This window comes from Lampris incognitus, chromosome 19 (genome assembly GCF_029633865.1).
Source record: "Lampris incognitus isolate fLamInc1 chromosome 19, fLamInc1.hap2, whole genome shotgun sequence".
NCBI lineage: Eukaryota > Metazoa > Chordata > Actinopteri > Lampriformes > Lampridae > Lampris > Lampris incognitus.
The window spans coordinates 34087873-34113158 of record NC_079229.1 but is presented as its reverse complement, the minus strand read 5'-3'; the positions used below and the strand labels follow the sequence as shown (position 1 = coordinate 34113158).

At 46.1% G+C, this 25286-nt stretch overlaps 1 protein-coding gene across 2 annotated transcripts in view; it reads right to left on the bottom strand.

Annotated features, from left to right (window-relative positions):
* The window catches only part of LOC130129786 (rho guanine nucleotide exchange factor 4-like), a 75158-nt gene that overhangs the window by 6765 nt on the left and 43107 nt on the right, over nt 1-25286 (bottom strand). For both annotated transcript variants that reach the window (XM_056299432.1, XM_056299433.1), the window contains exons 2-8: nt 18347-18498; nt 9095-9274; nt 5432-5632; nt 3362-3541; nt 2345-2577; nt 879-1008; nt 652-783 (exon numbers count right to left, since the gene is read on the bottom strand). In XM_056299432.1, the coding sequence (XP_056155407.1) occupies nt 652-783; nt 879-1008; nt 2345-2577; nt 3362-3541; nt 5432-5632; nt 9095-9274; nt 18347-18498 (1208 nt within the window). The remainder of the gene's footprint in view (nt 1-651; nt 784-878; nt 1009-2344; nt 2578-3361; nt 3542-5431; nt 5633-9094; nt 9275-18346; nt 18499-25286) is intronic.

Here is a 25286-nt window from a genome sequence, read left to right as displayed (position 1 = left end):
ATGTTTTATTCTTATGATATTGCTGTATTACAATTGCCTAGTTAAATATCTTTGTATTTAGAAATTGAAGCTGCTACAGGAGTTTAGAATTCCTTTGATTTTGCGCTCCCCTGTGGGCGAAAGAGGAAGTGTTTCGCAAAAGAACCATTTAATTGTCTCAAAGACCTCCATTAAACGATCTGGTAGCTGGCTTGTTTTAAAAGGAAGCGTGAGAGATGTATGAGGGTTGGTAATGTATCTCTGATTGTGGCTGTGTCTCGTCTGTGTGCCGTAAATCGTTTTTCAGATTTTGTGGGGAATCCGACCCGCAGACAAGCATTTAACATCATTATACAGCAACATCTAATCTTCTCACTGATGGTCTCATTTGGTTATGATCATACAGAGATAAAATGATCATATATTGATCATTATATCAAAATTAAATCAAGACTGATCAAAACTTCTCATCGCAGCTTTAATAAACAGAAATGTTCAAAAATATATGAGGGGAAAAAAAATATTAACGCAGATATGAGTTTTCTACCCGACAGGAACACAGCAGACGGTAAAGGGAAGACTCTAATCTGGATCTCTACTCTCATCCCTAATCTGGGTACAGTGATACAATAATGGTAGCATCAAATCAGTGTTTTCTTCTGGCTCATGCACCTTTTTGCAGTAAACCATCTGATGGTCGAAGAGGAAGAACATTCGCTGCTGACTCTTGGCTTGAGGCTGAGACAGTTTGGTCAGTTCTCCAGAGAAGATCAGATCTGAGCTCCTGCTGAGGACGTCTTCCCCCTGAATGGACACACACAAATACACACAGCTGTTACAAACACAACATGCAGCGTAACGTGGGAGTTGATGGTCTGATAAGAAGTCCTGTTCCACACCTCCCAGTCCTCTATGGAGCTTTGCCATTGGGCGATCTTGTCGATGTTCTCCAGTCGCCGTTTCCTCTCGTTTATGAGCCGGGCAACATTCTTCATGGCGTTTAAGGCGGCCTCCACGTCCTTGTAATCCCTGAGGATTAGAGACATGTGTCCAGTTGGTGTCTAAGGCTCAGTATCACTGGAATATGCTTTTAAAAATCAGATATGTCTCTTACTGCGTACTTTTTGTTATTGTTGAATGAAAGGTTATAGACATTAAACTGAACAAAATAAACCATCATGAATATGATAAATTACAGGACTGTGAAGGAGAGGATGATCAGGGAGACCTCGTCAGTCTAACAATCATAAATAAAATACACAGTTGGTGATGCAATCATATATTCTACCACATGCATTTGTTGGAATTTTCTCCTGAAAACATGACAGCTACACATGCTGAGCTGGACAGGAACTTAAATATTTGTCCAGTCGGCACCATTTCTGTCACCACTTCTGGGTGTACTCTCTGACCAAAATCTGAATTTTGACCCACACATAAACAAGCTTGTGCAAACCTGCTTTTTCCAACGCCAGAACATCGCAAAAAATCAAATCAATGCTCTCAACCTGAGATCTTGAATTACTAATCCAGAGCCTAATTTTGTCACGCCTTGACTACTGCAATGCTCTTTTCTCCTGTCTCAGCCAAGCAGCCCTGTCCCGTCTGCAACTCGTGCAAAACGCCGCAGCCAGGCTGCTAACCAATACCAGTCTTGGATCTTACATCACACAAATCCTTGCATCCCTTCAATGGCTCCCCGTAAAAAATGTTTTTTTGTGGATTTTCTCCCCAATTATATCCGGCCAATTACCCCACTCTTCTGAGCTGTCCTGGTCGCTGCTCCACCCCCTCTGCTGATCTGGGGAGGGCTGCAGACTACCACATGCCTCCTCCGATACATGTGGAGTCGCGCCGCTTCTTTTCACCTGACAGTGAGGAGTTTTACCAGGGGGATGTAGAGCATGGGAGGATCACGCTATTCCCCCCCAGTTCCCCCTCCCCCCCGAACATGCAACCCGACCGACCAGAGGAGACGCTAGTGCAGCAACCAGGACACATATCCACATCCGGCTTCCCACCCGCAGACACGGCCAGTTGTGTCTGCAGGGACGCCTGACCAACATAAATCATTTTTTATGCTAGTGCCATATCCACTTCAGGGAAATTGATGAGAAGGTATACTGTTTGGGGTTAATGCCACAACTACTACTACTACTACCACTTTTGGCTGCTCCCGTTAGGGGTCGCCACAGTGGATCATCCGCTTCCATCTCTTCCTGTTGATGCCACAACTAACACCAAGATATTAGCTGAATAATAGCTCAGTGGTCGAAGGGGATCGAAAAAACCTAAACAGCTAAAAAAAAAGATTACTTATTTGCGCTACTGACAACAGTCAAACATCTTGTCTCAGTACACCAACCTGTGCTGTGGGTTGGTGTATTTGAGCAGCTCGGCCAGTTGCAGCGGGTACTTGCAGATCTTCTGAACGGGTGTGAGCAGGAAGCCGTCCAAGGAGATGTCAATCATCTTCTGGAGCAGTCGACAGGCCTCGAAGAAGAACACATACTTGTTGACCTTCATCAGCTTGGACAGCTGGACGCAGGCGTTGGGGTGGTTGTTGCAGTACTCGGAGTAGATCTGAAAGTCTGTTTGCTGTGGGACGGATGACAGAAACAACAACAAAAAATGGTAAGGTTTGAATTAAGGTGGGAAATAAATGTGTACGATACGCTTCAAGCACCGAGGCTTCCAAGTCCAACTGGCATATCATAGTATGGACTCATAATACTATAAGATAGTGATTAAAGTTTTTGCAAATACCATGCTATAATTGCCTGAGAGTTTTAAAGCATCTACAAAGAGAAGGAGGACTTCATTTCATGTAAAGCGTCGCTTCTTGTTGCCAAGATTTCCATTAACCTTCTGGGATCTGACGCAATTCTTTTGTAGAGAATCCTGAGAGATGTTGTGGTGTTTTGGAAAAAACAGCTGTTTTAAAGATATACAGCCATGAGGTTACGCACCTCTAATTGTGGCTACGTGTCCCATCTGTGTGCCTATAAATAATTTTCAGATTTTGCAGGGAATCCAACTCAAAGACAAGCATTTGGAATCATCATAACGGTATCTCATATTCTCTGATGGTCTCATTTGACTCGTCAATGTTGGTCATATAGAGGCATCAGAATTAAACTAAGACTAATATTGCTGAAAAATCCCTTGTAGCAGCTTTACGTAGCAATAGAGGAAATCGGGACATCAGTCATCCCTACTGGATTCTGTGACAAACAGCTTTTATATCTTATACATATAAATGCAAGATACATGTATGGTGTGTACGTCACACACCCTTCCTTGAAAGCCTCAAGTTAAAGTTTATCGGGATTTGTGTCAGTGTTGGGATGATCTCTGTGGTACTCTACTGGTGAGGACCTACATGTTCAAGGAAGCAGCAGCCGATCTCGCTGAGGTGAGGCTGCTCCTTGTTGAATTTCTTCTCCAGGCCTTTAAGGAACTTCCTCTGGAAACGGTAGATCTCCTCGATGTTGCCGAAGATGGTGTGAAGTTGCTCTTCATTGAACATGTCTGTCCTCTTGCGACACTGTTTGATGTAGCCCTGAGGACAAGGAATGAAAACAAAGACAGAAATTAACTTCTATGGCTCTACCTGACTTCTATGGATTATAATAGATTAGCTCAAACAGCATTAAAATGGAGTAAACCATGGAACAGGCCTCGGAAAATGGGCATGTATGATATAAATATATGTATGTATCATATAAATATATGATATGTATGATATATGATATAAATATGGATTTGAAGAGCAATTCTTTAATCTAGAGATGATTGGTATTCTAAATTTAAAGACGTTCATAATGTTAAACATGATTGGGTAAAAAAAATCTGCGTACTTGTAATATTAAACATGACTACCTTACAGAAAACTATGTTTTGTATAATTTATCAAAGAAAAAAAGATAATGTTGTCCTCAGATTAGAGTAGCTATACTGAAACTTTATATTGAGACAAGCAGGTGTGTTGATTTGGAAGTTGAATCTGCCTAATGCATGAAGTCAGCTGGTAGCAGGGCCTTTTCCTATCAGGCGCCGTTCTTGCGGAATAACCTGCCTGCTGCCGACAGACAACCAGTCTGTTGAGTCCTTTAAATCCAAACTTAAAACTCATCTTTTTGCCTTAACCTACAATTAAATGCCTTTAAATGAGTGCTTCACAACCTGTACTGCATGGCAGGTCAGTTTCTGTCTAAATGAATTTACCAATCACTGTTCTGCCGACCAGATTATAGAGTATAGGTTATTGACTATTGCAAACTGCTCTCTTCTAACACATGTCTTTTCTCTCTCTCTGAATGATGTCTTCTCCTTTCTCTTCTTCTGTGTGTGTGAATGGTGTCATGTGAGTCTCCCTTGTGTGTGCATGTGCAGTCTGTCCCCCTCCCAGGTCTCCATGGTGATGGTGGTTGCCACCTGGACACTGCTTGGCATCCTGCTTAACACATTCTTTATATATACACATCTTATAAATCCATATAATTTTGTTATCCTGTTTCAGTGTCATACCCTTCTCTCACGCCGATGTGTGACTAATGTTTTTTTTTCTTGTCTGTTCTGTCGTGTGTGTGAATGGTGTGATGCGAGTCTCCCCTGTGTGCATGTGTAGTCTGTCCTCCTGTCAGGTCTACATGGTGACGGTGGTGGTGTGGCCCGGGTCCTGGGCTGTTCTGGTGGCATCTGGACACTACTTGACATCCTCCTCATCATATTCCTCATATAGCCTATAATTCCATTATAATTGTGTTATCCTCTTTCAGTGTTGTATTGTGTAAACACAACATCCATTGCACGTTGTGTGTCTTGGGAGAGAGATCCCTCCTCTGTTGCTCTCCCTGATATTTCTTCCTATTTTTTCTCCCTGTTAAAGGGTGTTTTTAAGGAGTTGTTCCTTATCCGATATGAGGGTCTAAAGACAGGATGTTGTGCTACTGTACAGCCCCCTGAAGCAAATCTGTAATTGTGATATTGGGCTATACAAATAAATTTGACATGACTTGATCTCAGGGAAATGGAAAAATTTAATTTTCTGTATTGTCCTTTTTATAAAACGATTCATGATGTGCAATACAAAGAGTGAGGGAGATGTGACTGACATGGATGACCCACAACAACGGCAACAGCCTTTTTGTAAACACACATCTAGATTTGTGAATTATTTAGAAAAAGCATGAGCTATTGTGTTTGTTGTGTCGGCCTATATATGCTGAGGTGAAATTTTGCTGTCTAACCAGCTCACCTGGAAGCTATGCTGTTTATTTTCTTTACAGGGAGGATGATGATTCATTCTTCGTCATGTTTGGGGAAGGTGTCTTACGACAGGTCTACTGGAACTGCTGAATATATAATGTGGCGTGTACACACCACGCCATGTTTGCTGACTGAAGGCGTTGCTTTGTGACTGACAGAATGAGGAGGAAAGCCCACAGACCTCACAGATGTCTTTCAGGTGCTTGATGTAGTCCCTCTCTGTGCTCATGATCTCGTTGATGACATTGGTCCTCATCTGCTCTTTGCAAGGCAGGCCGGGCCCCAGCATGAGCCCCAGGGCCGCCCTGTCCTCCTCTCCCGTCTGGGACTCCTTCAGCTGGGCCAGGTACTCCTCCATGGGCTCATCCTGGTTCACACGCAACTGAGGAAGGAGCCAGAAAAAGAGAAAAGAGGTTTATATATCCTCGAAACAACGAGGGTCCAGAATGAGGGTCACCTTTTAAAAAACCATTATCTTCATACATTATTGCTCCATGAATATTAAAATATTTGCTTTTTAGAAATTCTGTCTCACAAAGTAAAGCTTACACATCACTTTTGTAAATTCTTGGCTTTTGCAGTTGAGTAACTTTTTTCTATTTTTGGAAAGCCTGCATCCTGTCTACTTCTTTTCCCAAACAACGACTCCCTCATATTTTCTCCTCTTTGAGTTAACACTTCCATACATGGCTTGGTTAAAAAGTAACTCTTCAGATCATTATGAACATATCTTCTAAAATAGGACAATGCTTAAAGGAGCATTTTGCCGATTTTCAACTTTATCTCTATCTTTCTGAACTGGAGATATAGTGTGAAAAGCCTCTGAAGTTGTTGCCAATGTTGTCTGTGTCTCTGGGACACAGTCGCAAAATCTGCTCTTCTTTTGGCACCGGTGCCGTCATTGAGGTGTCTGCCGGCACCTCAGCCAGGGGGCGTGCTCTAGATGCCACTCAAAAACAAAATGTCCTTGTTCTCTTCGTCATGAATTACAAACTGACTACATTTCCAGCAGTGAAAATGGCGTCCCAAAATATGAGTGCAGACTCAGTGACTAGTCCAGGTTTTGCGTGGCTGAGAAAAACTATCAACATGATCAGAATCAGAAATACTTTATTGATCCCCGAGGTGAAATTGGGTCAAGTTACAGTTGCTCACAATCTAGAAGAGAAAATATATATAAGCTTGAGGGAAATTATAAGAAAAACAGGTAAATGAGAAATATGTAAAAATATGTGCATTATACTACAATATACAACAATATATACAACAAATATGTAAAAATATGTTCAGAATGTAATATGAAATATAATTAATATAAATATGAATAAAACATACAAAATGTTACAAAAATAAATATAAATATTGTAAATAAACAGAATATGAAATATGTAAAAATATGTACATTATACTACAGTATACCACTATATATATATATATATATATATAAAACAAGTATGTAAAAATATGTGTAGAATATGATATTTTGGACAACATGGGTGGGGATTGCCAGTTTGAATCCCCATGTTACTGCCGACTTGTTCGGGCGTCCCTACAGACACAATTGGCCGTGTCTGTGGGTGGAAAGCCGGATGTGGGTATGTGTTTTGGTTGCTGCACTAGCACTTCCTCTGGTCGGTTGGGGCACCTGTTCGCGGGGGGGGGGGGGAATAGCGTGATCCTCCCACGTGCTACGTCCCCCTGGTGAAACTCCTCACTGTCAGGTGAAAAGAAGCGGTTGGCGACTCCACATGTATTGGAGCTGCAGCCCTCCCCAGATCGGCAGAGGGGGTGGAGCAGCGACCGGGGTGGCTCGAAAGAGGGGGGTAATTGGCCAAGTACAATTGGGGAGAAAAGGGGGGGGGGGGGACATTAACAAAAAAAAAAAGGGAGAAAAAGAATATGAATGTGATACTAATGTGGTACTATGGAACGTGGTACTAATGCAGTATGCATTATTGCACAGTTGAAATGCCTGTCCCTGTTGTAGTCATCTGCTGCAAAATGCAAAGAGCACACCTGAACTTGTCTCAGTACTGAAGTTGGTGCGTTCTTGTGATATTTGGGTTTGTTTTATGGGGCCATTCTTTGCATCATTCAACATCTGTGGGTAATCGGCGGTAGTTTACGTTTACTCCCTCCTCTCTTCTTTCTGTACTTGTTGCATCCAGGCACGATACAGCGAGAAGGCACATGTGTTGTCAGTAAAACTAACCCAATTCAATTCAACTTAAGTCGTTTTTCTAATCGAAGAGTGGAGGTTTTTAGACGCTGTTTTTTGTACACAGAGCCGCAAGAAACACCCACCTCCATGAGCTGGACGGGTTTTGGAAGGATTTGGAGTTTGGGTGTCAGACATTCGCGTGCAATGCATTCTGGTACATGCAGGGACTGCCACTACGGCTCCATGACCAGCAGAACTCAGATTTTTCAGTCAACATAGCACACACTGAGGAATTCTTCAATTTACTACATTTGCCATCAACACCGATTGGACATCCACATAAAAACCAGGGGTGTGAATCCCAAATTTAATCATGATACGATTATATCTAGTCTCTGGACAACGATACGTTTGCGGATATCATGAAGTCTGCTACGATACAACTTCAAATCAATTCACTCTACTCAATCTGATTCTCGTAATAAATCTAATTCAGTCTACCCTTTTTAATAAAAATAAAATCAGACCCCCCGGTTGTTCACTATAAAGTGCCCCATTTCTCATGTTTAGGTGCAAATGTTATCAGTTAACTTGCCCTTGGTGACCTTTCAGTTATGAACATGAACCATGCACATCTATGTTTATTCAAGGCTCTGTCTGTGTGCTCGGTGCTTTAGAGCTTTAAAATGTTCACATCCTAGGCCTATCTTAAAGATGATGATATGGATCTTCTCCTGGATCGCCACCTGGTCATGGTGGAGGAGCTCGCATGTACCAATGATCCCAAGAGCTATGCCGTCCGGAGCTTGGCTCCTGGTAGGGTCACCCAAGGCGGAGAGGTCAAGGGGGAGGTTCCACATGAAACCTGATCAAACAAAGACCTCAACAGTGGAACTGGTGGACGATGTCTCCAGGTCACAACGGCAGTGAAGGTGGACGAAGGCTGCAACAGAGGGTGGTCCCCAATCGTCTTGGTTCTCCGTGCCATTGGATTCTGGACACCCCCTGCTAAGGACCGTGTGGTACATCAGGCACATCAGCCTCTCCACGTAAAAAGCTGTCACATGCAGGCGTCCTCCCATTTTGTGGCTCCAGGATCGGCCTCTACACCCACCTGAAAACCCAGAGGGACCCAGAGGGAGGATGGCCATACTCGACCCCGAGTGACCGCCGATGATGATGATATGGATCGATGCTTCACTTTGTATCTATGATACTGGATCATTGAATCGATACATCGATCCAGATCGATGGACCGTTACACCCATAATAAAAACCAGCGAAATGTCCCTTTCACATTTCTACGGTTCACAGCCAATATTGCAACAGTTGTGGTCATTAATCAAACAGGGCAATTCAGCGCCATATGGCCAGCATTTCTGTTAGGGAGGGGGAGAGAGAGAGAGAGAGAGAGAGAGAGAGAGAGAGAGAGAGAGAGAGAGAGAGAGAGAGAGAGAGAGAGAGAGAGAGAGGAGATACATATGTGCATGTATGTAAGGGAGCATATGAGTGTGTGTGTGTGTGTGTGTGGGAGAGAGAGAAAGACAGAGAGCACAAGTGAGAGAGAGCCAGTGAGTGTGAGGGTGAGTGAGAGAGCGGGTGAGTGAGAGGGTGTGAGTGTGTGTGTGAGAGAGAGCGAGTGAGTGTGTGTGAGAGAGAGAGAGTTACAGTAGTGTCTCTCACCCGTACAAAGCTGGCAGGGAACCAGCCCTCACTGTCCAGGATCCGGCCCCACCACCACTCCTTGTTGGTGGCATCCACTACTTCGATGACATCACCAGCCTTGAAGCCCAGTTCCTGGTCATCCATGGTGACGTGGTCCCAGAGGGCTTCGGCGTACACCACGCTGCCATCGCTGATCAGCTGGACAGACAGGGGTCGGTGGATTAGCAGATATTACTGTTACACTGTACAGAGTAAATGTTTTTTTTTTTGTTCGAAGCTAAAACACAAAGTATGTCATAAATTCACATATGATGGCAGCCATGTTTGGGATGTGGTGATTGTTTAAGGTCAAAAGTAATGAGAAAATCAGCACCCCGGTAGCCGAGTGGCTACAGCACATGCCACATAAGCATGGTTAGAGTCCAGCCAGTGACCTTTGTTGTGTGTTGGACCCATCCCTCTCACTCCCCTTGTTTGCTGTCTGCTACTTCACTATCCTACTTCACTAGTTTCTGCAAAAATATAAAAAAACCCTTTCAAAAAAATTACGAGAATCAAAATCCCCTCAAGGTCCAGAAGAATAGCAAAACACATTGTTGGCAGATCAACACTAGTAACCTTGAAAGGAAAGGTAAACAAAACAAAACTGTAGTACAGCATAACATGAACTGTATAAGCACACATGGGCTGAACAAGACGTGTGCGACGCGACCCGTCTCGGTGTCGTTCAGCACACAGAGCTTGACACGGTGGCTCTCCACGAGGCCCTCGTCCCCTTTCCTTCCACTTCACAACTCCACATAGTCGTTTAGCCATCACACAGTTAAGCTAACAAGCAGGGCCCCAGAGAAGCGACACTGATGACTACGCCGACAACGTCGGCGTGCAGCCTGACAGGAATCCAGGCACCGGCATGGGGGGGTTGGAGGGAGAGAGATAGATGGAGAGAGCAATAGAAGGAAAAAAGGATACGCAGGAGGTAGAGAAAGATGCAGAAGAGGAAAAAGAGTGAGCGGGAGTGCGATGGAGCCGGTGTGTTATTGACGAAGACACTGCAGTGGTCATATTTCACCCTGGGTTGTACGCACAGCGCCAAGTGCACTGCGTCAACACTGCCCGGGGCTCTGGGGGACCATCCATTACTCCCCATTCAGCCTCTCGTTTCCTGCAGAAACAACACAAACCCTGCTGGAACACCTCAGCAAACCACTCCGTCGCTCTGCCATGCTGCGTTTCTGCGGCGCAGAATGGCCAGTCTCTAAAACGTTAGCAACGTTTGCCCGCCTCTGCCGTGTCCAGACGAAGTGACAAGCGAGCAGGTCTGGCGTCGGTAAAGGTGAAGTCGGTTTATTCTTATTTTTTTGTGTGTGATCTGTTGCCTCACTGCCATCGATCCATCATCGCCATGAGGGAGACAGACAATGTGGCTGTTGCTAGGCAACACGCCCACATCATCCCGCCTCTCCTCCGAGATCGTCTCCGGACTCTGCTATTCTTACCGTAGATGACAACGGCTTCCAAAATATCCCAACAGCACACAGCGAGTGTCAACACACGGGGCATCCCGTTGTTCCTCGACATGCTGGTGTTGGGGGGGGGGGGGCTGAACCCTATTCACCTCTCCCCAATTCCGAAGCAAGCAGCTAAGCATATATATTAAGAGCGCATAATAAACTGGAGGATATGAGGCAGTAGCCGGGCCCCTTCTGCTAAATATCATGATTTCTAACATACGTATTACCTTTGGTGAATATCCTTTTTTATATCAACGTGCTGTGAATTAGAGCTGCACTTTAAAAGCGTCACCCGGGACACGCGTTGGAGATTAACAGAGGCTATAAACTGTAACTATAAACTGCTCTCGTAACACATCAGTTGCCGAACCGTAACTTCATTTAATTACACTTTCCCTTCCAAATCGTCGTTCTTCCGGCTCATTCCTCGTTTCTCAGGGGCCGCCACAGCGACTTTTACAGTTTCCATCGGTACCCTGTGAGGGCGCGGCACCAATGGCGGCCATTGTTAACTGGGCCTCGACTGATACCGTATGGTCTTGTCAAGCCGCATAATGATTTGGCAAAATTTTACGTCGGATGCCCTTCCTGACACAACCACTAGCCCTATGGGCGGGGGCGCAGGTAAAGCGCTGGACGCCATCCCAGTAGTCACGGACTCGTGCCCATGCCTGTCACCTGACACATTCCCTACCAAATAAACGAAAGAAATTAATCAATATAAACCAGCCTGTGCCGGCTCATCCGTCTGAAGTGTATTTGGCCTGCAGCAGGTCTGGGATCTGTTTGAGCCTGAAATCACAAGGTAGTCCTTGAAAGGCTTTACAATCAGTACAATATACAACAGTACACAACACACAACACATCCTTTATCCTTGGACCCTAGACCCGAATGAGGAAAACCCCATAACAAAAACCTTGTCAGGAAAAACCATCGAAAAAACTTCAGGAAGAGCAACAGAGGAGGGATCCCTAGCAAGAAGAAATCTCAGATACTATTAAGTACAAGTAATATACTGATAGACTCAACAGCTTATTGGACAATATTCTGACTATATGCACATCATCTCATCTCATCATCAGCTGCTTCTTCGGGGTCGGGTTGCGGTGGCAGCAAGCTAAGTAGGGCACTCCAGACATCCCTCGCCTCAGCAACGCCCTCCAGCTCCTCCTGGGGGATCCCAAGGCGTTCCCAGGCCAGATTGGACATGTAGTCCCTCCAGCGAGTTCTGGGTCTAACCCGGGGTCTCCCCCCAGTTGGATGTGTCCGGTAGACCTCCAAAGGAAGGCGCCCAGGAGGCGTCCTAATCAGATGCCTGAACCACCTCAACTGGCTCCTTTCAACGCAAAGGAGCAGCGGCTCTACGCCAAGCTCCCTCCGGATGTATGAGCTCCTCACCCTATCTCTAAGGCTGAGCCCAGACACCCTACGGAGGAAACTCATTTCAGCCGCTTGTATCCGTGATCTCACCCTTTCGGTCACTACCCAAAGCTCATGACCATAGGTGAGGGCTGGAACGAAGACTGACTGGTAAATTGAGAGCTTTGCCTTCCGGCTCAGCTCCCTCTTCACCACAACGGTCCGGTACAACGTCCACATTACTGCTGATGCTGCACCAATCCACATGTCAATCTCCTGCTCCATCCTACCCTCACTCATGAACAAGACTGAGATACTTGAACTCCTTCACTTGAGGCAACAACTCAGACATGCATGTTAGGGTTAATACTCCTGTTGTGCCCCTGACCAAGGAAATGGCAAAAGAACTGGAGTTGGTGCCCGGGTTTCCTATTGCTCCTAGTGTGTATAGGATGGGTCAAATGCAGAGGATCCATTTCCCCATGAGGATCAATAAAGTACTTCTTCTTCTTAAGAGTTTAACAATCTGTACATTTAAAGTACTTTTGTAAGAAATAATAATAAAAAAAAGTCCATGACAAGTATGTCGATCTGCTTGTAGGAGCTGCCAGTCCTTGGTAGACAGGCCAATCTCAGGCCTGCCAATCAACACAACACAACACTAAACCCCAGACCTCTTAGTAGCATCCATTTCATACACTAACACATACACACACAGACACACACACCAACATACACACGTAACACACACGGGCATGTATGCAGGTTAAGAGGGGGTCATTAAAACTGCAAGTGTAGAAACCCCAAATATGATTCTGAACCGTAATTATTCCATATGATCAGGTGTGGTCACCAAACTGATGGCTGCACACACACACACACACACACACACACACACACACACACACACACACACACACACACACACACACACACACACAATCCAATGTCCAACTGAATGATCACGTGACGAGTCATTCTCCGAGCTTTACCTGGGTCCTGCTCCAGAGATCCTGGACTCCCATCAAATACAGCAGCCCTGGTTCACTGAGGCAGTCCTTTTTCTCCTCCCCCCCCCCTCGCTCCCTTTACTTCGCTGGTATTTTCCTCCTCTCTACATGCCGAGCACGTGTTGCCATGTGACGTCTCACTTCCTGTGACGCCCGTGGCTTTATTGTTTGCGCGTTAGGTTATGTGTGTCTGAGTGTTTGTATCTATGTGTGTGTGTGTGTGTGTGTGTGTCTGTACATGCGTGTGTGCAGGTGCGTGCGTGCGCTCTACTGGAAGGCCAGCAGGAACATGAGCACCACGTTGATGATGACCAGCAGCATCATGATGAGGAAGACCACCACCTTCTGTGTGTCAGGGTGGAGGTTGCAGCGCAGCAGCGTGTGGAAGAAGCCCATCCTCTGCCTGCTCCACCTCCCCGAGCCCCCCCCGCGCGCCATCCAGCCTCCTCCCCCGCCTCCCCCCTCCGCCTCCTCCTCCTCCTGCTCACTGCCGCCCCTCCCCCGTCGCCTTTCCCTCAGCGCCGAGCCTCCACACCACACCACGTCGCCTCTTCCTCCTCCTCCTCCTCCTCGACTGTCGCCGTTCCCGACCGCTCCTCTCCTCCTCCGCTCAGCTCCGGACGTCTCTTCTTCCTCTCCTGCCACTTTGCCGATGCCCAGCGTCGCCCCCTACCTGCCTCGGAGGCCGGGTGCGTATATGCGTGGCTCTCTGAGTGTGTGTGTGTTCGCACGTCCAACACTCTCTCCTTCTCTCTATTTTTTCCGTCACCGACTCAGCACCTCGCTCCCCCTCTCCTTCCAGACCAAGTCCGTCCACCCTGTTTCTCTTTCTCTTCCTTTTTCTCTGTCTTTCTCTCTCTCCCCCTCTCCCTCTCTGTCTCTCTCCTACTCTCTCTCTCTGTCAGGATGTCAGGACCAGAAGTGGAGAACACGATGCTGTGTCTTCGGTTTCATCCTTCGTCGCGTTCATTCCTTCCTTCCTCCTCTTCTCCTCTGTTCCCTTCTTTTGTTTTGATCCCTCCGTACTCTCGGTCTCTGTCGCTCTCTCCGACCTCCCTCTCACTCCCCCTCTCTCTTTTCCTCCCGGCTGCTGGGGTAGCCTACATACAAACACACAGCTGCCTTTACCGTGCGCACCTACAAACCATCGCCCCCCACCACCCCGCTGTTTGCTCGCTCTCTCTCTCTCTCTCTCTCTCTCTCTCCGTTTCTCCGTCTTTCAGCCTCTCCGCCTGTCTCAACTGAACGTCCCAGCTAAAATGGTTTTCTGAGTGCTGCGCCTGGAACCGCACTGCCACAGCCGTCAGTCTACCTCAAAGGATCGCCCTCTTTTCTCTTTTTTTTCTTCTTTTTTCCCTGTCTTCCTCTCCTTTTTTTCCCCTTTTTCTTTTCCTTTTATTTAATGCACCCACCCCTCCACACAGCCAGCAGCCAATCAGGGAGGTGAGTGTGCCAGCGTATCCTGGATACCACAACGGTTGAGGCAGGGCCCTAGCAACCACAGCAGGGGCGGGGGAGGTGGGAATATGTGGGGGGTGCAGCGAGAGGGAGAGATGGAGCGAGCAGCGCTGGCCATGCAGAATAATGGACTACTCCCAAATGAAATGGTTTGTGAGAATGTGTGTGTGTGTGTGTGTTTGCCTGCAGGCGTTCATTTGTAAAAGTGCTGAAAAAGGGGGTTGGAGGTGGGGGGGTAAAAGTGCATTTTTGGCCTGTGCACGTTTGTGGATAACGTGTGTGTGTGTGTGTGTGTGTGTGTGTGTGTGTGTGTGTGTGTGTGTGTGTGTGTGTGTGTGTGTACACAAATGATTTCTTCCTTCTCAGGTAAGGCAGATCAGGTGCCTCGTCATCACTTCACCCAAAGAAGAAAACCAAGTGGATTATGGGTATTACAGTTATCGTACCTCTGTTTTAGCTAATTAGCCTGTGGTGGCTGACCTAGTGAAACCACTGAGCTGTACTTGTCTCGCGGTCAACCTCTCTGTGGAGCTGACCTGGATGTGCAGGTGGATCCAAATAATATATGACACACTTGCTCTTACACTAAAACACGGATACACACACACACACACACAGGAAAACAAAGATAATGAATAATAAATACAAAATAAACAGGACACTAGGAAAATTTCGCAGTTTTTATGTGCAACAAACACATACACGAGCATGCCTGCATGCTCCCAAATTCATTTGCACACACACACACACACTCACACACACACACACACACACACACACACACACGGTTTCTTTTTGCTTTTTAAACTTTTCTCGTACAACCCCTGATGTATTTCTAATTACTATAGCATTTGGACGCTGGTTAATTATTATTTATATATTCATATTTTCATACGATGCTCACCAAACACCACAAACACAAATCACACAGCTGTTCACTCTTGTCGTTACCACTGCTGTGCACAGATATCTCCAAAAGAAAGGTTAAATGAAGATGCGACTGGCTGGGGAGCTGGAGGATTGCATTTATCTGCTCCAAAAAGCACTTAACACTGGGCTTGTGCATCACCCAAGTCTGTAGTCGGTATCCATGGCAACCAAATAACCCAGCATCCCCAGCGCCTGGCCTGTGTTTACTGCCCTTCTCAGCCAAGAGACGACGACAGCCATTTCTAGTGCTCTGCTGAGGCTGTGTTGACTCTGTTATTCTGCCGCCGTCCTGTCCCGGCATATGGCCTTCTGTGTGTCACATTAAAGGTCTGAATAAAGTCGTCAGATGATGCATTCATTACAGTCTGGATATGAAAATTATAAAAAGAAAAAAAAAAGGTTTGGTGGGAATAAAAAGCGGTGTTTTGACGACCATTTTCCAATGCACCTCACACTAGTCCTCCAGCCCTCCACCTGCAGTAGCTGCAGTTCAGTTAACAAGTGACCTGGATTTATTCACCGTCCTCCATGAGCTAACAAGTCATTTATTTCACTCCCCTCCCCCCTTTCTCCCCATCTGTATCCGGCCACTCACCCCACTCTTCCGAGCCGTCCCGGTCGCTGCTCCATCCCCTCTGCTGATCCAGGGAGGGCTGCAGACTACCACATGGCTCCTCCGATACATATGGAGTCGCCAGCCGCTTCTTTTCACCTGACAGTGAGGCGTTTCACCAAGGAGACGTAGCATGTGGGAGGATCACGCTACCCCCCCTCCCCTCGAACAGGCACCACGGCTGACCAGAGGAGGTGCTAGTGCAGTGACCAGGACACACACCCACATCCAGCTTCCCACCTGCAGACACGGCCAATTGTGTCTCTAGGGACACCCGACCAAGCCAGAGGTAACACCAGGATTCGAACCGGGCTCTCTGTGTTGGTAGGTAATGGAATAGCCCACTACGCTACCCAGACGTCCTATTTCCTTTTGTATCCCTCCAGTCAAATGTGGTTGGAATAGGTTTAAATCAGAATCAGAAACACTTAGTCATTTCATTTCATGCATTTGTGCACATGAAATGAAACATGGTTTCCCCAGCCCACAGCAGCGCAACACAAAGACAAAAACACATATCCAAAAACTGCAAGAACTACAAGAACACACACAGGAACTAACACATATATCTAAAGTAAACAAAAAAAAATAAGGCTGTCCAGGAGAACGAACGTCAGCCAGGATGACTGTCAGAACTGCCGGTCTGCATGGGCTAGCAGTTAGCTTAGCCTGCCCCGCTTCCACATCCTGACAGACTGCCCTCGGTGTTTCCTTCTTGGGTGCAGCTCCGGTCAGGGCCGTGGTCCTTGGGCCCACAGGACGCAGCAGACCAGGCTCCCCAAGCCGATCCAATGCCAGCTCTCCCAGCCAGACACCTTCGACACACCTCCCCGCACTCCACACGACGACACTATAAATAAAGTCAAGGCTAGGCGAGGCCGCCGCCAGACCGCCCTCGGTTTTATCAGTTAAGACACCGACCATCTGACACACTTTCCCAAAAGGCTACACGAAAAAGAGACGGCAAATGGACGACCGCAAGAGCTGACATTTGGAGAGAGCAACGGCCTTTAGAAAGGGACTTCAGCGCCTCTTGCTTCCTTTGCCACTCAGCTTTTGTCAGTCAGGTGGAGGCGTGGAGGAATTCACAGCGTTTCCACAAAACAATCAAACAATTCAGTTTGTTCCCTAATCGGTGACCCACATCCCCGCAGAGCCGTGAGATCCAAGCCTAAGCTGCAGTAATTGTTTTGGCAGGAGGTCTTGCGGTAATCTACTATGTCTATTCTACTCGGCACCCAGGAAGTGGGGGTGATTTAAGAGAACACAACTCACTCGCTCTGAATTAAACAGGGCAGAGCGCCCCCATTCTGAAACCACGCAGACCCACAATTCACTGGACACTCATTCAAAAGCACAGCCACCAAAGTCAACAAAGACTGATGATAAGTTTCATTCACGCCTGTCGTTGTACCGCCGCACCAAATGCCATGCTGGCTATATGCAGCCACAAAAACAGACCGCCAACACTTGGTTTTACCTCCTCTCTCCTGCAGGAGAAAGCAGAGCTGCTGTAACAGTTAGGAAGAACGGTATAAAAGAGTTCCCGCTCTTCCAAGGAAACCGTTTTCCAGGAGTTTTCATGGACTTTTTCCATAACTTTAGCTTGGATATATATGACAGCTGTTGCTCATGGAAGGTCAGTTTTAAAGGTCCAGTCCGCTGATTTTAATTCAGTCAGCTTTTATTGTGTAATTATTAATGTCCGGAGTCACTTTTGGCGTAAGAAGTAACATTTGATTTGTTATATCTGTCTTAGCGCCCCCGCTCTGAACACAGCCAGTTCTCAGGAGGTTGAGTTCCCAAGATTCTTTATTGATGGCTAGCTAGCTCGCTAACACGCAAGATGTTGCTAGAGCAACTATTCCAAAACGGACCACCCGACACATGACTTGACTGACTGTCCAATCACATCAGGGTATTAGTTAATGTAATTAATTACACCATCTTACTCATCAATTTGTAGGCATTAGTCTCAATTTCACAACAGCAGCGGTTGTAGTAATTTTGGTGACTTTACATTAACTAACCTAGTGCAAAATATAATGTTCATTGGACTGGATCTTCAGCTATCATTGGAAGCTTCAACAGACCCTAAATGGACCGCGTAACTTCTAGCTGGTCACTCAACATACCGCTCAAACTTAACAGACTCGATGTGCAATCTCAGCGGCTAAAATTATGGCTCAGAACATGCCATCTTAGCCAAAATGATGCTAAAATGTCATCTCAGCAGGTAAAAATACAATTTCACAACCTAAATCAACAATTTTCCATAATGTTGATAATATTTCCAGTATATATGATCATTTTTATAATTTTCCAGGTGTTTTCTATGACAGGAAAACCTATCTGTAAATTTCCAGGATTTACAAGGTGTCCTACCTCATTGATAGCCAGCTGCTCTCCTCCTCCTCCGCCTGGGTGTCCAAAACGGTGGCCGGAGCCGCGAAACTCCTCGTACAGCAGATCCTCCTCGCTGCCCAGCTCATCCCCAATCCCCGTCTTCTCCACGGCGCCATCAGGAACCACCAACGCTGGGAGACAGAAAAGACGGACGAGAAGAAAACCGATTTAGTGTCACAACCAGACTGTGTTGACTCGCACATGGCCTCTGATCGAACATTAAATCAAGGGAGCTTATCTATAAATACCACATAGTAGTAGCAGAAATAGTAGTTGGTCAGTCAATCAAGAAATCGATCAGTACCTTGAAATGGATTTTTTTCGCACAGTTAGGATTAAAAATATAAGAGAGACAACCACAGACCAGCTCACACGTAAATCTACAGACCATAAAGGTTGACAGTATTGAAAGGATAAATGAGATAAGAACTCTGCAAACGCGCAAAAACCCAATATTAAGTGCAAAGGGGCAAGACAGTAGTACTAGGTACATGTGCCACATATCAGCGTCAAAGCTCATTATCACTGCTTGGTGCATAGTAATTAGCTTTGCAGGCACAGGACCCAATGACCTTTGACTCTCGGTTGAAGGATAGGGGGCGCTGTGCAATGTCATTTATTCTATTTACCTGTTCTGGAAAATGTTATGCAAATATAAAAGCCCTCTGAGACTTAGCTGTGGTTAAGGGCTGAACAAATTAATTCGAATTTAATCCAGCAATGGTCTATTGAAGTGCAAAAAGAATGAACGCAAGTTTATTGCCACTGCAATCAAATTATTTAACAGAGACTTTTGAGGAAGTTCTACATTTGTGTCTCTTTACAATGATGTTTTTATCATTTATTATTTATATGTTAATTGTATTTTCTATGTTCCACCTATTTTCTATGCCATGCTTTTATGCTGCAATCAAATCGCCCTTTGTGATATAACCAAAAAACTGAACTGAACCACAGATTTTCCCTGATGACCAAGATAATTAATGACCAAGTTAGTTAATTAATTAATCAATTAATAAGACTATAATGTGTGATATTAAATGAGGCACATCTGAAATCCATGTATAATGTGCAGTATGACACAAAACGCAGTATCTCACTCAGTAGTATGCAGGACCCCCCCACCACCACAACCACACACATACACACACACACACCCCCCCACTCTTACAAGCCGTCCCAGTCGCTGCCCCACCCCTTCTGCTGATCCGGGGAGGGCTGCAGACTACCACATGCCTCCTCCAATACATGTGGAGTCACCAGCCGCTTCTTTTCACCTGACAGTGAGGAGTTTCACCGGGGGGAACGTAGCACGTGGGAGGATGACACTATTCCCCCCAGTTCCCCGCACCCCAACCGACCAGAGGAGGCACTAGACCAGGACTCATACCCCCAACCAGCTTCCCACCCGCAGACACGGCCAGGTGTGTCTGTAGGGACGCCTGACCAAGCTGGAGGTAACGTGGGGATTCGAACCAGCGATCCCTGTGTTGGTAGGCAACAGAATAGACCACCACGCCACACGGATGCCTCCTCGTATTCAGGATATTTAAAAGCATTGCATTAATTAGGACAGACCAGATAATTACACACCAGCCTGTGGAAGGTAAGCAGAGAGGAAAGCCTGAATGTGAACTGGTGGATTTGAATGACAAAACGCAGGATGTTGAAAGTGTTTATCGTCATCACTCAGTCACTAGCTCTGTAAGACCCTGCAACATAGGTGTGTGTGTGTGTGTGTGCGCGTGTGTGTGTCAGATGGGGTCAAGACTGAACCACCAGCCATGATGTTTGGTTCACAAACAACAACAACCAGTTAGCGTTTTCACTTGACACGCCCACATTCATGCCACTCTGCTCCATTTATTCTGTTATTTTGATTTGACTTCATCCGTTATCTCGTCATCCACACCCACAAGGACTGAAAAATAAAAAAAATTTCGTAGCTGGTCATGGGAACCTGACTTAACATATTTAACTTTGAAAGGTGATGGAGTTCAAAAGGTCAAACAGGGGTCAGAAGATACCAACAACCCCCCCCCTTCTACTCCGCCTCTTCTCAGATGGCACCGTATCCAGGCGTTGTCGTGTGGCTACCTGACTGGAGAGCTAAATATACTCTTTACCCGTCACACTTCATCATTAGCCGCCGCTCCGACAGCTGTTGCCACGGTGGACGTCTCCGTGGTGACAAATCACCGTGGAAACAGACGGGCTGGCATAATGAGACAACACAGAGCAATTCAGTGCCCCTCTGCAACAAAGGAGAGCTGCACCTTTATCAGCTTTTAACAGTGAACACCGTTGGAGGCAGAGTGATGTAGACAGGAGTATTAAAACCTGGTTGGATGCTTCTATTTTTCTACATCTGCAGAAAAAAGAAAGAGGGAATAATCTTCCAGGGTCATGTCAAACATGCGATTTGGCAAAGTTATGCTCCTCTGACGTGACCTCAGGGAAATATACACTGTTTGTGGATGTTTCCAGGTAAATATCATATCAAACATCATGTACAGTGGTGTTATGTGATATATATCTGCTAAACATGCATGGTCATTTAAAAGCCTGCCAGTTGCAACCATTGTCCTCATGGGGGCAGTGTAGGACCCGCTGCTGGCTGGCTGGCTTGGCAGCCTCGGCTGTGTCCTGATGTGGAGAAAAAGCAAAGCTAAAGGTAATGAATGGCCTTTGTTAATCTGAGCCTTCAGACCACCAGCGTCCGGTTAGTTCTCCCATTTTAAAGAAGGATGGTGTGTGTGTGTGTGACGGTGGGGCCGAGGAGGGACATGGCATAAGTCCTCTAACCGTTAACAAGTTTGTGCTTGTGGTTGCCATCTGGAGACTCGTGAATAACGGCTATGTCAAAAGCACGTCCGCTCTACCTTAACTGTCAACACGTAATAGCGGATCCTTATTGTTAAGGGGCCATCTAATCCCACACTCACCATTCTGAGTGATTAGATTCTGCATGTAAGTGGTAAAGCGGAGAGAAAATAAGGTGTATAGCGGGGGATGATTAACATTCTGTGGGATATTTACATGCACAAGCCCCCCCCCCCCCTCTCAGAGTATCAGCCGTGCTGCTGTTCTGTGCCGCCGTCCCCAGAGAGCAGAACAAAGCAAATCAATGTCATCAGTTGAATCTTCACAGTGGTTTCAAATAGACCCTGTCCGTGTCACTCACAGCAGGGTGGCAGCGCCGAACACACCGCTAGCCCTGAGTGGCATTCACTCCTTCTTGTGTGTGTCTGTGTGTGCATGCAAATCAGTGTGTGTGTTTATGTGAGTTACTACTGAGACAGTACATGAGTCGGGTCCAGCAATGCCGGTCTCGTGCAACAGAGAGAACAAAGCTCTTTCACATTGTGTGTGTGTGTGTGTGTGTGTGTGTGTGTGTGTGTTTTATCATAGTGCAACAAAGACTGGATGGTGGCGTTTAATCATCCTGAATGTGGGTTAGCCATATTATCCAAACAGATTTGTCTTTATAGAGAACACTCAATACTCACTATTATGTGTGTGTATGTGTGTGTGTGTGTGTGTGTGTGTGTGTGTGTGTGTGTGTGTGTGTGTGTGTGGTCATACTGCATCAAAGCTGAGAGCAATGAGTGTTAGTGTGTGAGCGGTAGCATTTAATCATTCTGAGCCTCTGAATGTGGGTTAGTCATATTACTGGATCAGGTTTGTCCTCACAGAGAACATTCAATACTATCTGGCATGACTCTATTTGTGTGTGTGTGTGTGTGTGTGTGTGTGTGTGTGTGTGTGTGTGTGTGTGTGTGTGTGTCTTCAGGCCAAGCAAATCAAGCGTAGCAGCAGCATTTTTATTAATCGTGTGTATGTGTTGCTGCCACCGGGCTGGCACGTGACTGCTATGCCCGTGTGAGTTGACAGTTCTGCACAACTCACTGCTGGCCTGACTAAGCTGACCTGCAAACAGTGACAGGGGCGATGTGTGTGTGTGTGTGTGGGGGGGGGGGGTCAGGGGGGTTGAGTGTGTGTGAGTGTGTGGGGGGGGGTACCCACAGGACAGCGCAGCACCAGGTCACAGTGACCACAATAAACTACTGCACTTTCAGAAAAGGACCACCACCACCACCACCACCACCACAGCCTGATAGGGGGAGAGAGACGAGAGAGACAGAGAGTGAGAGTGAGAGAGAGGCAGAGAAAGTGAGGGAGAGAGACACAGAGAGAGAGAGCGGGAGAGAGGGAGTGTGTTGTGGGAGTCGGGGGAGATAAATCCAGTTTCCAACCAAGCTAGTGAACAGCCCAGGGCCTTCACTATCTTGGACTAAATCAGGAGAGCATGCCAGTCAGATGAGGGAGCAGGGACCCTTCGTATCTCATACATCCCACCATGGAGCGGACATGACAGCATCACATCCACTCTACGGCAATGGCGTGGCGCCACACAATTAGCAAACCTACGACCGTAGACCACGTCAGAAACCTACTACACTGGAGATGCAACACAGTGGTGTGTGTGTGTGTGTGTGTGTGTGTGTTTCTCTGACTGAGACAGACAACTGTAAAACTGTTCTACATGTGTGTATAAATATTTGTTCGGCCCCGAGGTCCGTCCCACGGCTCCAAATGACTAACAAATACTAAACGCACATCCATAACACTAAGTTACGGGCAGTTCATTACACAGAACAAACAAAACAATACTCACGTTAAATAGGTGTAACTGAACTATGAGTGGTGATTACCGAGTAAAAGAGGTGCTTTTCAGCATCTCTAGTTTGCTTCCTTGTCACTATAATTTGCTGTTAAATATAACCTACGTCAAACACTGCATGGGATAAATTCCCAGATCACACTGTACCGAACGCAAGTATTTTGAATCCTTTGTATCATGGGGATAATAGTACTTAATCATCAAACTTGAATGTAAAGTGCATATTGAATTCCTGCTCAGCAATTTCCCCATAGTAAAGATATGATTTATGTAGCGCATTTAGTACATTAAAATGTAATAAAATATGCTTTACATTAAGTGAAAGTGCACGGATAAAAAGATAAATAAATGAATAACTACATAAAAATAATAAAAACAATAAAGCCTCCATTAAGTAGAGTGAAAAATGTATGAAAGAATAATAAAATAGAATGACAAATTTCAAAATTTTAGTGGTGGAGAGCAATTTTGATGCATGGTATGATAGCTTATTAAGAAAAAGGTAAAAGAAAGGAAACTGGTGAAATGCCAGCGTTGGAGAAACTGAAAAACAGAATTAACTACATTATTCTGACATACATGTGGGGGGGGGGGGGTATTTTATTCCTTTCCACAAACCCAATTCAACCTTCATAAGCTAACCTTGGACTAAACTTTCTGGAGGATCCCACTTTCAGGATCCCACTTTCTTCAGTCGATTTACAGTGTTGATGTGATGTGACTTATAAAAAGCAGTGTTACTTTGAAAATCTAAACGGGATTGAGTTACTAAAGGAGGCGGGACTTGCAGAAATCAAGCCAAATGCAATTTTGTTTTATCTTCATATTTTCGGGTCCTCTACCAGACGCCTGGGAGTTTGAGGATTCTGCGCAGTATCTTAGCTGTTCCTAGAACCGCACTCTTCTGGACAGAGACCTCAGATGTTGTTCCTGGAATCTGCTGGAGCCACTCTCCCAGTTTGGGGGTCCCAACCCCTAGTGCTCCTACTACCACTGGGACTACTGTGGATTTGACCTACCACATCCGATCTAGTTCTTCCCTCAGCCCTTGGTATTTCTCTAGCTTCTCGTGCTCTTTCTTCCTGATGTTGCCGTCACTTGGGATTGCTACATCGATCACTACTGCTGTCTTCTGTTCCTTGTCGACCACCACAATGTCTGGTTGGTTAGCCAGCACCTGCTGGTCATCTGGATCTTAGCTCTGCCATTCATTCTTAACCACCTTTGGTGGTGTCTCCCATTTGGACTTGGGGACTTCCAGTCTGTATTCAGTACAGATATCCCTGCACACTATCTCAGCTAGCATATTACACCCTGCTACTAAGAGCTGGACTGTCTCAGGGACATCTTTGCACAGCCTGCATCTTGGGTCTTGTCTGGTATGGTAGACCCCTGCCTCAATTGATCTGGTCCTGAGTGCCTGTTCTTGTGCCGCTATGATTGGACCCTCTGTGCTGCCCTTCAGTCCAGCCTTTTCTAGCCACTAGTAGGATTTCTCGATATCAGCTACGTCTTCTATCTGTCGATGGTACATCCCATGGAGGGGCTTGATCTTCCATGATACCTCCTCTTCTTCTTTCTCTGCACTGTCTGTCTTCTGCTGCCTGAGGTACTCACTCTGCAGTTCATCCCGGGGGGCCCTCTTTCAGATGTACTCATGGAAGTTCCTTGTTTCATCCTGGATAGTGGCCCTGACACTCACTATCTCCCATCTTTTCGCTTATCGTACAGTCTCAAGCTGCTGGACTTCGGGTGGAACCCTCCATGCATTGTGAGTTTCCGTGTCCTGATATCTGTGGCCTTTAGCTCTTCCTTTGGCCAGCTTATTATTCCAGCTGGGTATCTGATGACTGGTAGGGCAAATGTGTTGATGGCTTGGATCTTATTCTTCCTATTTAACTGGATCGTCAGGATCTGCCTGACTCTCTGGAGGTATTTGGCTGTAGCTGACCTCCTTGCTGCCCTCCTTGTGGTTTCCATTTGCCCGTGGAATACCCAGGTATTTGTAACTGTCCTGTATGTCATCCAAAGGAGTTGAATCAAGTGCAACTGGACTTGGTATATATACCAAGATATATACCAAGTCCAGTTGCACTTGATTCAACTCCTTTGGATAACCATGACCTGGATGAATGAGAACATTCACAGACATGTCCTGTATGTTTGTTATCCTGTCATCTGGTAATTCAACCCCTTTGGTGCTCACCACCTTTCCTCTTTTTGCCACCATTTGAC